Source organism: Dermacentor silvarum, chromosome 1 (assembly GCF_013339745.2).
Source record: "Dermacentor silvarum isolate Dsil-2018 chromosome 1, BIME_Dsil_1.4, whole genome shotgun sequence".
NCBI classification, from domain to species: Eukaryota; Metazoa; Arthropoda; class Arachnida; order Ixodida; family Ixodidae; genus Dermacentor; species Dermacentor silvarum.
Genome location: NC_051154.1, coordinates 378562576 through 378575774, shown reverse-complemented (window position 1 = coordinate 378575774; position 13199 = coordinate 378562576). Strand labels below are relative to the sequence as shown.

At 50.4% G+C, this 13199-nt stretch overlaps 1 protein-coding gene across 1 annotated transcript in view; it reads right to left on the bottom strand.

Moving 5' to 3' along the window:
* Nucleotides 1-12530, bottom strand: part of LOC119437483 (nuclear factor NF-kappa-B p100 subunit-like) — a 155315-nt gene extending 142785 nt beyond the window's left edge. The window contains exon 1 of the mRNA XM_037704495.2: nucleotides 11674-12530. Within this exon, the coding sequence (XP_037560423.1) occupies nucleotides 11674-11760 (87 nt within the window). The 5' untranslated portion in view covers nucleotides 11761-12530. The remainder of the gene's footprint in view (nucleotides 1-11673) is intronic.
* Nucleotides 12531-13199: the final 669 nt, after the last annotated feature.

Sequence of the window (13199 nt, the reverse complement as noted above, 5' to 3'; positions counted from 1 at the left end):
GTTTGAGAGAGGCCCGGGAGGAAGCGACCGACATGGTTGAGCATACCGAGAAAACGTTGGACACCATGAACGTCCTGAGGAGCTGGCATGCGCTGAATGGCGGCCACTTTCTCTGGATCCGGAGTGATGCCATTGGCACCGACGACAACGCCAAGGAACCGCACGCTGGACACGCCGAAAGTGCACTTGGCAGCGTTGAGGGTGACCCCCGCTTGTTGGAGGCGACCAAGGACTGCCTGGAGGCGTTGGTCGTGTTCTTCTGTGGTGCGGCCAAACACAAGGATGTCGTCCATAAGGTTAACAACACCAGCCAACCCTTCCAGCAGGCGAGACATCTGACGCTGGAAGTATTCCGGGGCCGATGTTATGCCGAATGGGAGGCGGCAGTAGCAATACCTGCCAAACGGAGTGATGAAAGTCGTGTACTTCTGGGAGTCGCGCGCCAGGCGTACTTGGTGGAAGCCTGAAGTTGCGTCCAACTTCGAGAAAAACGCGTGCGTCACCGAGAAGTCCGAGGGTTTGGTCGACGGTCGGGAGTACGTGGCGTTCACGCAGAACGACTTGGTTGAGTTTGGTCAAATCAACGCACAGGCGGTAACCCCCCGCTGGCTTCGGGACGACAACAAGTCCCGCGCACCAGTCCGTCGGTTCGTCGACGCACCGGATCACGCCCTCCTGCTCCATCTTGTCGAGCTCCTTTTTGACTACGTCTCGTAGCGGTATCGGGATACGCCGGGCTGTGCTGAGGGCATACGGTACCGCGTCAGGCTTGATACGTATCGTGTACTCTTCCGGAAACGTGCCCAGGCCGGTGAAAAGGGCTGGAGGGACTTCACGAGGTGGTGCGTCCGGCAGAGCTGGTGCGACGGCGCCGACAAACTTGACGACCCCAAGGGCAACGATAGCGGGATAGCCGAGAAGTGGCTGCTCTTGTCCCGCAACGACGTAGAGGCGCTCGTTGACTTGCCTGCCTCTCCAAGACAGCGCCGCGTCGAAGGTGCCGAGAAGCTTCAGGGCTTGTTTCCCGGGTCCGAAAAGTTCTTCGCCTCGCGGCTTATCGAGGACGGCTGGGCAGCCGGGAAACGTGCGCGGAACCACCGAGACGTCGGCTCCAGAGTCCACTTTGAAGACGAGAGGGTTCCCGTTGACACGCACCTCAACGTACCGCCCGTTGCGGGCCACCGCCGCGACGGAGTGGAGCTCGACGGATCCGAGGCGCTTCCCTGAGCGACATACCGCCGCGAAGTGGCCTCGCTTCTTGCAGTGGTTACAGACCGCTTTGGCCGCTGGACAGTCAGACCGTCGGTGAAACTCGTGACCGCAAAATCCGCATTGCCTACTTAGGCCTAGGCCGCATTTCAAAGCCTCGCCAGCTCTGTTGCTCGAGTGCGAACCGTCGGGTCGGTCACGTGACGCAAAGTCAGCAAAGTTGCCAGAGTCCCGTCTATTGCGTCGTCCGCGTGCGCGCTGCGCGGGTTTACGCGAAGTCGCCGCGTCCACGTGAGCTGCCGTAAGCGGTTGCCCAGCGGTGAGGGACAGGCGTTGTCTTTCGCGTTCGGCGTCTTCGTGCTGACGAGCTTGCACGAGTGCGTCGTCCAGGGAAAGGCTCGGAGTGCGGCACAGCTTGTCTGAAAGGCGAGAATCCGCCAAACCCACGACGAAACGGTCGCGAACAAGACGCTCTTCAACGGCAGGTGACGGGTAGTTACACTTGCGTACCATGTTCCGAAGGGCCGTGAAGAAACTGTCGACGGTTTCGCCTGGCTCTTGCGTCCGCTTGTGGAACCGAGAGCTCTCGTACACCTCGTTTACGGGGTGCACGAAGTAGCTTGTGAGCCGCCGGGTGACTTCCGCGTAGGACTTGTACGCTTCTTCATCGGACATGAGAGAACTGAGGACAATGCGTGCACGGGGGCCCATACAGTAGAGGAGAGTCCTAACCCTCGTCTCGTCCGGGGCTGCGTGCATGCCGGTGGCGAAGGCATAGTCCTCAAATTGCCGTAACCAGGGCAGCCACTCGCCGACATCGTCGAAGGGGAACGGAGCGGGACTCCGGAGACTGGCGGCAGCGAGAGCAGGAACTGGAGCGTCTTTGTTAGCCATGGCAAGTCGCGGGAACCACGGATCCCACTTCTGACACCATGTGGTGGGAGGGTTCGAGCCGAGGCGGCCGAGGAGGCAGGCTGAAGCCCGAGGGCCGCGGAGTAAAGACACACGCTCCGAGTCCCCAGCAGAAGTGCCCCCGTTTATTCACAGCACAGCCTTTATATGCTACATCCTATAGAGGGCGCCTCATAATCGGCTTAGCACTCGCGCCCTCTACAACCTCCCTGCCTTTCTATGCATCTTCTCTCTCTCTCTTTAACATCAGCCACTTCTTTAGCAATTTATGATCTGGATTTTAACTTCGGAATAAAAAACAGCTGAGATTTGGGCCATTGAACAAGAAAAAAAAATACCACTGAAGTTCTTAGCGATACATCAGAGCCTTCTGTCATGAATTCTTCAGATTGCAGGGAGCTTATGGCATTTCAAGTTTCTAAACTCACCATCACAGGAGTGTAAAGAACGACCACAAGCTATTCGAATAGCATTTGTTTGCTGTTAGAGCATGTAGCACGAATTAGGAAGCACCCGCATATAAATCTGATCTTAACGAGCTGCATGCAACGTGTAGGCAATTGGGAGAGAGAGAGAGAACCTATTATACGTGGCACCATGTTCAATTATGCAAATATAGTTGTTAAAACTGTGAAATTCTTACATTGCGTATTTCACTTTTGCGTTTGTCTGCGTCAGAAGTTTATGGTGAAGCATCGTGATTCTCTTATTAGATGAGGAAGGGTTAAATATCTTAGAAGTACATATCTTAGTAGTTGCAGCAACCAGAAAAGCAGCCCTGTGGTTCTGCCTGCCTTTAGGCAGCTGCGGAAGTCGGCAACCGAGGACAAGACAGGGACGGAATAATGCAACGGTTGCTTTCGGTAGATTCTATTCCTTTCCCGTCACCAACCATTCACGACCGCGTGAGCCTGGTGCTAACGTGCATAGGCGGAGCGCCACTCGGACCAATGAGGAACAGAGAAAGGGAAAAAGCTATGAAATGGCATCGCTATAGTATGGTCGATCACTTTCGCGACTTATCACTTTCAGTGAAAGCTGATTGGCTAAGCCAGAGGCCAGAAAGCCCGTTTCTCCGTTGAGGCCTCGTGTCAGACGTCATGTCACGCAAAAAGTCAAAGTATCTTCGAAATTGATTGACTGAGAATACGGCCCATGAGTTCCAGTGGTCCTGCGGCAACCGCCGGCCGTGTAGACTTCCGTTCGGGAAGAAATTGACTGCGCGCGACAATGTCTAAAAAACTTAATTCTGGGGTTTCACGTGCCAAAACTACGACCTGTTTATGAGGTACGCCGTACTGGGGGGCTCCGGATTAATTTTGACCACCTGGGGTTCTTTAACATGCACCCATTGCACAGTAGAGGGTGTTCTTGCATTTCTCCCCCATCGAAATGCGGCCGCCGCGGCCAGGATTAGAGCCCGCGACCTCGTGCTTAGCAGCGTAACACTATAGCCACTAAACCACAACGGCAGGTCAACGATGTTTGCCGATTGGATTAACGCGCACGCACTTGCTGTATCGCCGGTTAGGAGAACTTCAGGAAGCACAGAGGCAGATCAGGGCCGGCATAATGTACTGTCTCTATTCCAATTCTTTTCCTTATCGCGCTTAGTCAATGGTCCGAGCGCCGTCTCGTCTGCGCTATCACCCATATCGGCCAGTCAGTGCATGATATGGAATCGAGTGAAAGGAACCAGCCTTCTTTTCTTCTTTTGTCATCACGCGCTACGCGTAATTGTATCGTCGGATGGCTGGGCACTATCTAACAGCTGGGATCAGCCTCGCAGCAGTGTTCGCCAGCTGTGTAGCAGAGCTTGCAGCTTACTGCCGGCGTTTGAGAATCAAATGACGGAGCAATTTGTCGAGGAAGGTTGTTACATTGGAGGTCCCGGTGTTGAGAAATTCCAGTCAGGCCCCGCAGAAGCTTCTGTTTGGTCTACATGCCGAACGGTGCAAGGCTCTTGTGGCATCTTTTTCAGTTCACTGAAAGATCGATGCAACCTAATGTATAGTATAGCAACTGGTGCCTTCTTGCGGTGGTGTAACTGGAAGTGAAGCCTCTGACATAGCTGCTCGAAATGCCTTAACATCCCACACAGAAGACGTCCGACGATCCCATACACCTCTTTTGTAACAGGCGAAATCCTGTGCACCAACCTTTTGTCACCCGAGGAGATCGATGCGGCGTGAGGAGACGGCCGTTGTTCAACGGCCCGTAAACTTTCGGATACGATAGCCCGCTCCCAGTCCCTGATGTCTTGAACGCGAGAGCGGCTTGGTGTGTTCGCGTCTTCTGGCTGCTTTCGACACAGCTTCTCTCTCGAGATTGCGCGACCGAATGAGCACCCTATCGATACTTGGGCTTATCGCCATGCAACCATAAAGACTTGAACGAAAGGGCACGCGCTCCGATAAGAGGGTCTTCCTTTCACGATAAGGCGATTGACGTTGGTGCAGGGTGGGCTCAAAAAAGAGCTATAAGTCTCTATGATCTACGCAAAGGTAAAGAAAAGCGCCACGCGCGAGTAGCGGTATAGGGCTTAATTGGTACCTCATTCTCATAATCAGCAGAATTACTCTGCCTATATAGATGCAACGGCGCCTGCGGTATATACAGACGTACACATGCAGCTCCTGCGCTCCAGACAGCACTGACGGGTGTTGCGTAGTATGCATGCCACATAATGGCGCGGTTGGACGCTTTTCGCTCACCAAATCAGTTAAAGGTTGATAAGCCTGCAGCCGCGATCGCTGCTCGCATGATTTTGACGGTTTGGTTTGGTAAGCGTGAACGAGAAAGAGCGCGCCATGTAGCACTATATACCCAGGGACATTGGCGGATCTTCGGAGAGCCCCTGCAGCGCCATGGGCTCATAAATGCTCACTATCTATGTACACGGTGAGATGAGCTTTCCCTCGGGTGCCTGGCGCTTTCCGAGTGCCGAGCTCCTGCATAGCTGTCTGTCGCGCCCTTTGTTACATGACCTTTTGGAAGAATCCTGTATACTAACCAGAGGGGCCGAATTCACAAAGTTTTTCGTTCGTATAAGTGCCCTTTGGCATTCGCTAGCCGTCTTCGCTAATAATATCTCGAGCATCGGAATTGGCTGAAGTTTTCTCTTACGAACAATTCTATATAACGGGAGAGCTTTTTTTTGTGTGTGAACATAGACCCATCTTTTGAGCGGTGAGGACAACACGATAACGCCATGAGAACTGCAGCCATCGAGTCACACTGGTCTACGAGGCAGCACACACTTAAAATACAACCGCTTGAGCAAGCCCATCAATTTTTGTCGTTGCCGGTACATTGGGCTATAGGATACCTGCGGCGAAAATGTCCGGAGCCCTGTAGTATACAAATGCGAAAACATTGCGCACGGTGTGCCTTCCCTCTGTGGTAAAACTAGATAATTTGCCTGGCCGAGAAGCTGTTTGCCTCATGCTGTGCATGTAACTTCGAGCGAAAGGAGTAAGATACCCCCAGCTCATAGCATCCGGAGCTCATTATATATATATATATATATATATATATATATATATATATATAATACTAGACCATCTTTTAGTTCTGCACGCCCCGCTGCACAGACGGTACAACCAGACCGGAAAAGGTAAATACTTCATGCGGAGCAACGTCCGCCCAAGCGAACAAATGGTGCGGTTTGTGTTTCGACGTGGAAGATCGTGCGCCTGACGACGTTCAATGAGTAGCTGGTTACGCATCGATGCCACGTTCGGTAGTCGAGCATACAGCGAAACGCAAATTGCGTTATTGTTTCATTTCGTGCTTTCGCATTTCGCTCAAGTACGATGTAGTACATTGGTGCGGCCGCGAAACGAATCCCAGATATTCCTTGGCCCGTATTCATTGTTCGTTAGATCAAATCACACCAAATCCTGATACTGGACATAATATAAGCGAACGCGGCCGACGATTGGCAAATATCACTTACGAAACGAAGCGCTTTGCACATATTCGCTCCCTCGCGTTCAGCAACAAAGCGTACCACAACGCCTCTCAGCCTCATCGGCGGGTCATGTTAGTCGTGCATAAATGACGTCGCGTTCGTAGAATTCGCCTCAGGGATGGTTGCGATCACTGGCAGTTACATTTCGTTGGCTTCGTTTTCCAGGATGGAGCGGAACGCTCCCGTTTTCAACGAGCGCGATTAAGTGCAATGCCCGAGAAAATGCGCGGCGCGCTCGACCGCATTCTTGAGCGTTCGCGTCACGAATGCTTTGACAAAGAGGAGCCCTACTTTATTTGCATGTGTATATATACGACGTCATGCGTCATCTGCGACATGTTAAGAGGATTAACTACGATTGGTATACCTATATACCACCAATTTACTAACACTGAAACGGTACATTAATGAAAGAAACTTCTCACCCGATATAAACATTATTTGGAGGCCGCTTTTTTTTTCTTTTTCAGAAAGCCAAGAAATAGTTTGTTCATGCAGTTGTAATAGTGAACGCGCAGCAGTCGTCACCATTCACGAGCTCGTGCAGTTACTATAGGACCAACGCTAGCGCTAAACGAGCATGCTTTTCTTTGGAACAAGGGACATGCAGCGCATGAGGCACAAACACACTATCTGCGCGGTCCAGCACGCAGATTGAGAAACGCTCAGGAAAGTGGCACTCTCTCGACGCACGCATTGCTGCACCCATCTGATCAACTGACGCTCGAGCGAACTTCGAGCAATACTTCAATCAACACGCGTCAATCAGGGCAAGCTCTGTACGTATACGGCTCCTTTGGTGTGACTAAATCATTGCAGTCGTGGAGCTTCACGACCCGGCCACGAGAGACGCCGTATATGGCGAAGGGGTCCGTATTTAAATTGGAAACTTCATTAAAGTGCACCCGAAGCTTGGTACACGAGCGCTAATTGTTGCATTCGGCGCCAGTCGCAATGCAAATCGCCGCAGTCGGGGATCGAACCAGCGGTCTCAGCACCAGGACGCGATATGGCCATGTCTTGAGCCACATCGCAGCGGGTGAATATCATTTTATCACTGCTCTCTTCATGTATTCTTGCGAAATTTGAACTACTTCACGACAAAATTTTGCACTCAGCCAGAGCCCCTGTAGCCTTCGCCGTGACTGTGCCTCATGCTCGAATTTCTGGCATAATAAATAAATAAATAAATAAATAAATAAATAAATAAATAAATAAATAAATAAATAAATAAATAAATAAATAAATAAATAAATAAATAAATAAATAAATAAATAAATAAATAAAGCTAGCGTGCAGATAGACGTACTCTGCGCCACAGTGTATTATCCGCTCAGCTAAGAGGAGTTGAAAAAAAAAACAATTTAGCGTGACCAAGTCCTTAGGCATGCCAAAGCCACGCATATAAAACTATCTAGAGTAAGACGAAACACGATAAAACAGAGATGGGCACCGCCAACGCTGCCCGCACTGTATTTTTGTGGCCACGGTCCCAGAATTGCTCCAACAAACAAACGGATCGCTGCCACCCCACTGCAAGTTGCCAATACCTTTCCCGCCTTCGTTGCTTTACTTCTTTTTCACGTCCAGTGTGTGCTTATTGAAAGACGAGCGCTCTCGGCGATGCGTCTTGGAACGGTTTACAAAGTGTGAAAGGAAAAAGCAGTAGGATATGCCGAGCCATCCAGCTGTCTCCGTGACGTCAGAGCGTGTATCGAGATAAGTCCCGCACGTGCGAGAGTGGGCTGCAGCGTTTTGCATCGCGGGTCGGGGATTCGCGAGGACGTCATGGGAAAATTTGTCGGGTTTGATACCGCATTTGCGGCTTTTGGTTTTCCGACCGCGGCGCGGCAAACAAGAATGTTGTTTTTATTGTTACCCTTTCTGAAATTCCTATAGGTCGCCTCAAAGATAATTTGGTTCGATTTCAACGCATGCAATGGGGTGATATAATTTTTAAGTTTTCCAGAATTTGGAAAAATCGCCTGCGGCAGATAGCATTTGCCTTGAGCTGGATTATTCAAAGAGGCGGACACTGCTGGTACGAAAAATCGAGGCACATATTAAACTTATTAACCAAAATTCACAAAGTAATTTCTTAATTAATTAATTTACGGCACATATTGTAACTTACGAATTGTAGCCAATGAGTTTGCAAGACGTATCCACTTGAAATGAATCTCCAGGATGACACCACTTTCGAGATATTATTTCCGAAAGTGTGGGATACATGCGCGTTCCAGTTACTTTTGTGCTTCAATGCATGAAAGAGCGTTTTGTTAAAAAAAAGTAAGTGGAACGACAGCGCATTTTTATGGCGTGTTTCATGGCGCATATCTCCAAGCTGGTGTCATTCTGGAAATTCGTTTCGAGTGGATACGCCTTGAAAACTCACCGGCTGCAATTCGTAAATTTCATTATGTGCCATAAATTAATTATTTAGAAGTTACTTATTAATTTTTAATTAGTCGAATATGTGTTTTGATTTATAGTACAATGTCCACCTCTCTAAATAATCCAGCTCAAGGAGTATAGAACTATGTTACCTGCAACAGGTGATTAAAAAAAATATCCTGAAAACTTAGAAATGATGAAAACCGAACGTTGAGATTCAAATCGGGACAGAAATACGTATAGAGGCTGAATTCGCAAAGCTTTTCTTTCGTAAGTGCTCTTCGCCATTAGTCACCAGACGTCGCTAATGATATTCCCAGCATTAGGACTGGCTGAAATGTTCTCTTACACTGAAACTGTTTGTAACAGAATACGCCAGCCAGTGGTGACGTTGGACATACTATTAGCGAATGCGGTCGATAAATGGCAAAAAAGACACTGATGAAACAAACGCTTTGTGAATTCGGCACCCAGAGTTATTGGGCTCGAGGTATGTGACGGGTTGTCGATTTAAACTTTGTCGTGATGTATACCCAATCTTTGCGTATAGGCGCCGTTATGTTCGAGTGTATGTAGGAATGCTCGAGCAGCGTAAATGTCGTTAAAGCGTTACTCTGTTTTAGTTCATCAACATCAATGTTGAGTCCTCATCGCTCGAAAAACACGGAGACTAACATCAATAAGATTTCCTTGGACAGGCGCATCTCTTCATTATTGCAATAGAGTATCTACAGTTGACCTAAGCATGCTAAACATCCGCTACAGCCATATTCAATTTAATTCCGTGTGAAGCAGAGAGACGTCTTGTATTGGAGATAGAGCGAGTCCTTGTTTCTAGCGTGGTCCCATGCACTATAAGATGCAATAACAACCAGCCGGGTGTCGGAACCTTTTCCAGCGAGTAGTACAACTTTCAGGCCGTGCTGAATTATCTCTAGTTTGTTCCACTTAGTCAGCAGTTTTGTCGTTTTTTATTTATCTTGCTAAGGACAGTGTATATTTTGTTTTTACTGATTCTAGTGCAAATAGGACGTTGTATTTTAGTTTCCGTGCATCGACCTGCGGTTTTCTGAAAAAAAAAAAAAAACTTTGCATTCTAGTCTTGATGTAATAATAATAAAAAAAAAGAAATGAAACGCCGACCTGTGGAATTCGTGCATGATTCAGGGCACCAAATGTTATCAGACCTGAGGCTCTGCTGGGGTATACCCTATTTATGTTGCGAGTTTATTCCGGCGATTATTTTCAAACACTGTACTTGTGCCACCTTGGTGTAGGTTCATAGCTGCAAATCATGGCATGCCTGGTTATGAACTTCACAAAACAAGTTTTGTTTTTCCTGAATGAAAAACAAGGAACTTAGCTTTGTCACCGTGGCACCTTTTGTTACAAGCATATGCTTCAAATACCTTGAGCGTTATATCCAATATTTCTGTTCGTTCGAAATGTACACATCATAAATCTCGTCTAGCCTCTAACAACATATACAATTTTCTTCATTATACCAATGGAAAAAGGGGTGTTCCATTGTATTCCTTCTCAATAATGAAATAAATCTACGCCCATACCGGTCTCAACGTTCTTTTTAATTTTCTCTCTCTAAAGTATATGCACGTGCTAAGTCGAATAACACGTATCACTATCGAATTCGAGGTCGGTACAACAGCAAGGAAAAATTCTACACAGGTGAAAACATTTCGGATTGTGATAAAATTTCTACATTTACTAAATTAATTGTCGCCACAGAAATTATAACAATAAGATGTGAATTTACTTACTGTTCTCAGGCAAAAGAAAAAAAAAAGAAAAAGTAAAAGAAAAGGAAAGGAAAGAAAAAAGAAAGCCGGGCAACATATAAGCATACACCGTGCCGATGCTCGTGTTTGAATTTTTAGGTATAGGCCACGGTGGCCGCATTTCAATGGGGGTGAAATGCAAAAACGCCCGTAAACCGTGCATTTGGTACACGTTAAAGAACCCCAGGTGCCCGGTCAACATTAATCTGGAGTCCCCCACTACGGCGCACCGCATAAATATATCGTAGTTTGCGGCACGTGAAACCCCATATTCTAATCTTAATTAATTTTGAGTTGTGCTATAAATGTGTAGACGCATTCATAATCGTACGGGAATTTCCAACTCGCGAAATGCACTAGCAAGAACGACGCTTCGCTTGTCGAGCTCGTCGATAGCTAGCCAATTTGATTTCAAATCATTTGATGGCCGACGCGTATGATTTCCACTCCTCCGATTTCATTGTAACGTGCCAACTGCTTTGCATTAACGTCTTCTGTACCTCTGACTTTTTTTTTCTTTGCTGGCGACCACTGGAATTTACTCGGAAAAGGCCTAAGTCTATACGAGCAGGTTGGACTACGAACGAGGCCTAGCTACCAAACCGTGGGTATACGACGCATATGTGTGCGCATTTGCGGGGTTCGTAAACATGGATGAGCAAAATTTTGACACTCCGCGAACGGACAACGTTACGTAATTTTGCAAAGCGAAACTGTAATTCGTGAACATTAAAAACCAAGGAGAAAACACTTCTGAATTAAAATGGGATCATGCAGTGTTTCGTTGTGGATGATCAAACAGCTCGACGTTGAAGCAAGAAGCGTGATTGCAGCATGCCTCTTACTCCAAACCATCCGCTCGCCGTAACGTGCTTAAGGACATAAATAATACGCCAGCCACGTCCCCGAATGCGTACTCTGAGTGCAGGCGTTCGATCGTGCTCGTGCGCGTGCATATATACGTGCGGATAGCCATTTGACAGCTGAAGGGCGCTCAGCGCGCGAGAACCACTCTGTCGCCGTTTCCAGCGTAAGTTCCACGAATTCCCGCGCGCACAAAAGAGAGCCCCCGCGTTTCGTAAAGGAAGGGGACTTCCGGAGAGACGTCAGCGCGATCAGAAAGCTCACCCGAGAGATGCACAGTGCGCGATGCGCGCAGGCAATCCGTCAACCAAGGGAGCCACGTTTCTCTTGCTGGCCCGAAATTCCCCTCGGTATAGGGTGGGCAGCGGGGAACCGTGTCCATCTTTTAGAAACAGGATATATTCGCCAGCGCCAGGGAGCGAGCAGCTTAACGGCCAGCAGTGCGCGCGTGCCCAGCGGGCGAGTGCTTGAGCGTGCGCGACGCACAACCCAGCGCGCGCCGTCGCCGGTATCGCGCGTGCCTACCTCGTAGTACGACCAGTCGTCCATCGCTGCCGTCGCCGCTCCGCAGAGTGAGGATGAGATCCAGCCGTAATCCACCAGAAGAGACATTCCAGGCTCGACGGGCAGATCCGAAGGCGCACCTGCGGTCCGGAACCGACGACCACGTCTGACTCGAGTAGCGGTAGCGCTGCGCGCGTGAGCTGTCAAGACTTTGCGAGGTGGGTTTCGCACGGCGACGTCCTCCGGGTCCGCGGATCGGTTTGGCGCGGTCCTCCTGCGAGACACCCACGCGGACACGAGGGTCACCTGCCCCGGCGAGCCCTCCTAGTGGCGCCGACGATGACGACGACGAGGCACGAACTAGCAGCGGCCGCCGACGGGCCGGCGCCGAGATTCCCGAGGAAGAGGTCGTCGGCGCGATTGCACCACGCGAGTCCAGACCTGGCGTCGAAGAGGCGGTGGCGACCGGCGCCAGCTTCTTCTCTCTTGGCGCCGAGAAGTTCGGAAGGGGGTGGGGTCAGACGAAAAGAGCCGTCTTCCTGGGCCCAAAGCGGGTGGCCGGTGCTGTACGAGATGGGACACGACAGGTCAAAGCGCTGGGAACGGGAGTCGCGCCGACGTCGTGTGAGCGCGATCGACCGAGTAACTCTGAAGAGCCGCGAGGCGCCGACGCCTGCCTCGAAGTCTTTGCGGAAGCCGGCGGCGAGGATGCTGGGCCAGTCCTGGAAGACGACGCGTCGTCGACGACGCTGAGGTCATGACGCGCAATGCCGCGCCGTCGATCGCCGTCCCGCTGCGGGGGATTGTTGGACGCGCCGCGTCGCACGTGGTTACGAGCGTTCTCTCTCTCTCTGTGTGTGTGTGTGCTTGTGTCAACGCGTTATCGTCGGACCTTTACGCAGAGACTGGCCAGGAAAGGGGATCGAGCAGTGGACATCGCCTGGACACTGCACTCCCCCCCTCCACCGCCTCTTTCTCGCCGCGTGTGAACCGAGCCCCCGCGCGTGTCTGTTTTTTCCAGAAACCGCGTCGACGCAGGAATATCCGTGAATGAACCAGAGTTGCCTGTTCTCTCGCCACCGCTTCTTGGGTCCGATTGAGTCACACTCGCGAAGCCCTCGCCTCCCTTCTTTCTTTAATCGGATGCAATTTGCCGCCGGCGCTCCTTGCACCTTCTCTCTCCGTTGGCCGCTAACGCGGTGAGAGTTCTTTCTCGGGAGGGCACGCACGCGCGAACGAACGAACGAAAGTCGTGCAGGTCGGCTTCGCCGCTGCGGCGCGCAACGGTTTCGAATGCACCGGTGCACCAGCAGGCGTCTCCGGAACCGGTTTATCCTAGGTTTTCACCCTTTCTGTTGACTCTCTTCTGGGCATGCGTTCGCTCTCTCGGCGCGCGCCGCCGCTGCCTCTCGCGCTCCGTCGGTGACGTAGCGCTAAATATCCCCCCCCCCCCCCCTCCACACTATATGCCCTCGAACTTGGCTCGGATACGAAATGGGGTTTTTACGCGCTGCCAAAGTGTTACGCCCGCTTCCATCTCCCTCCTC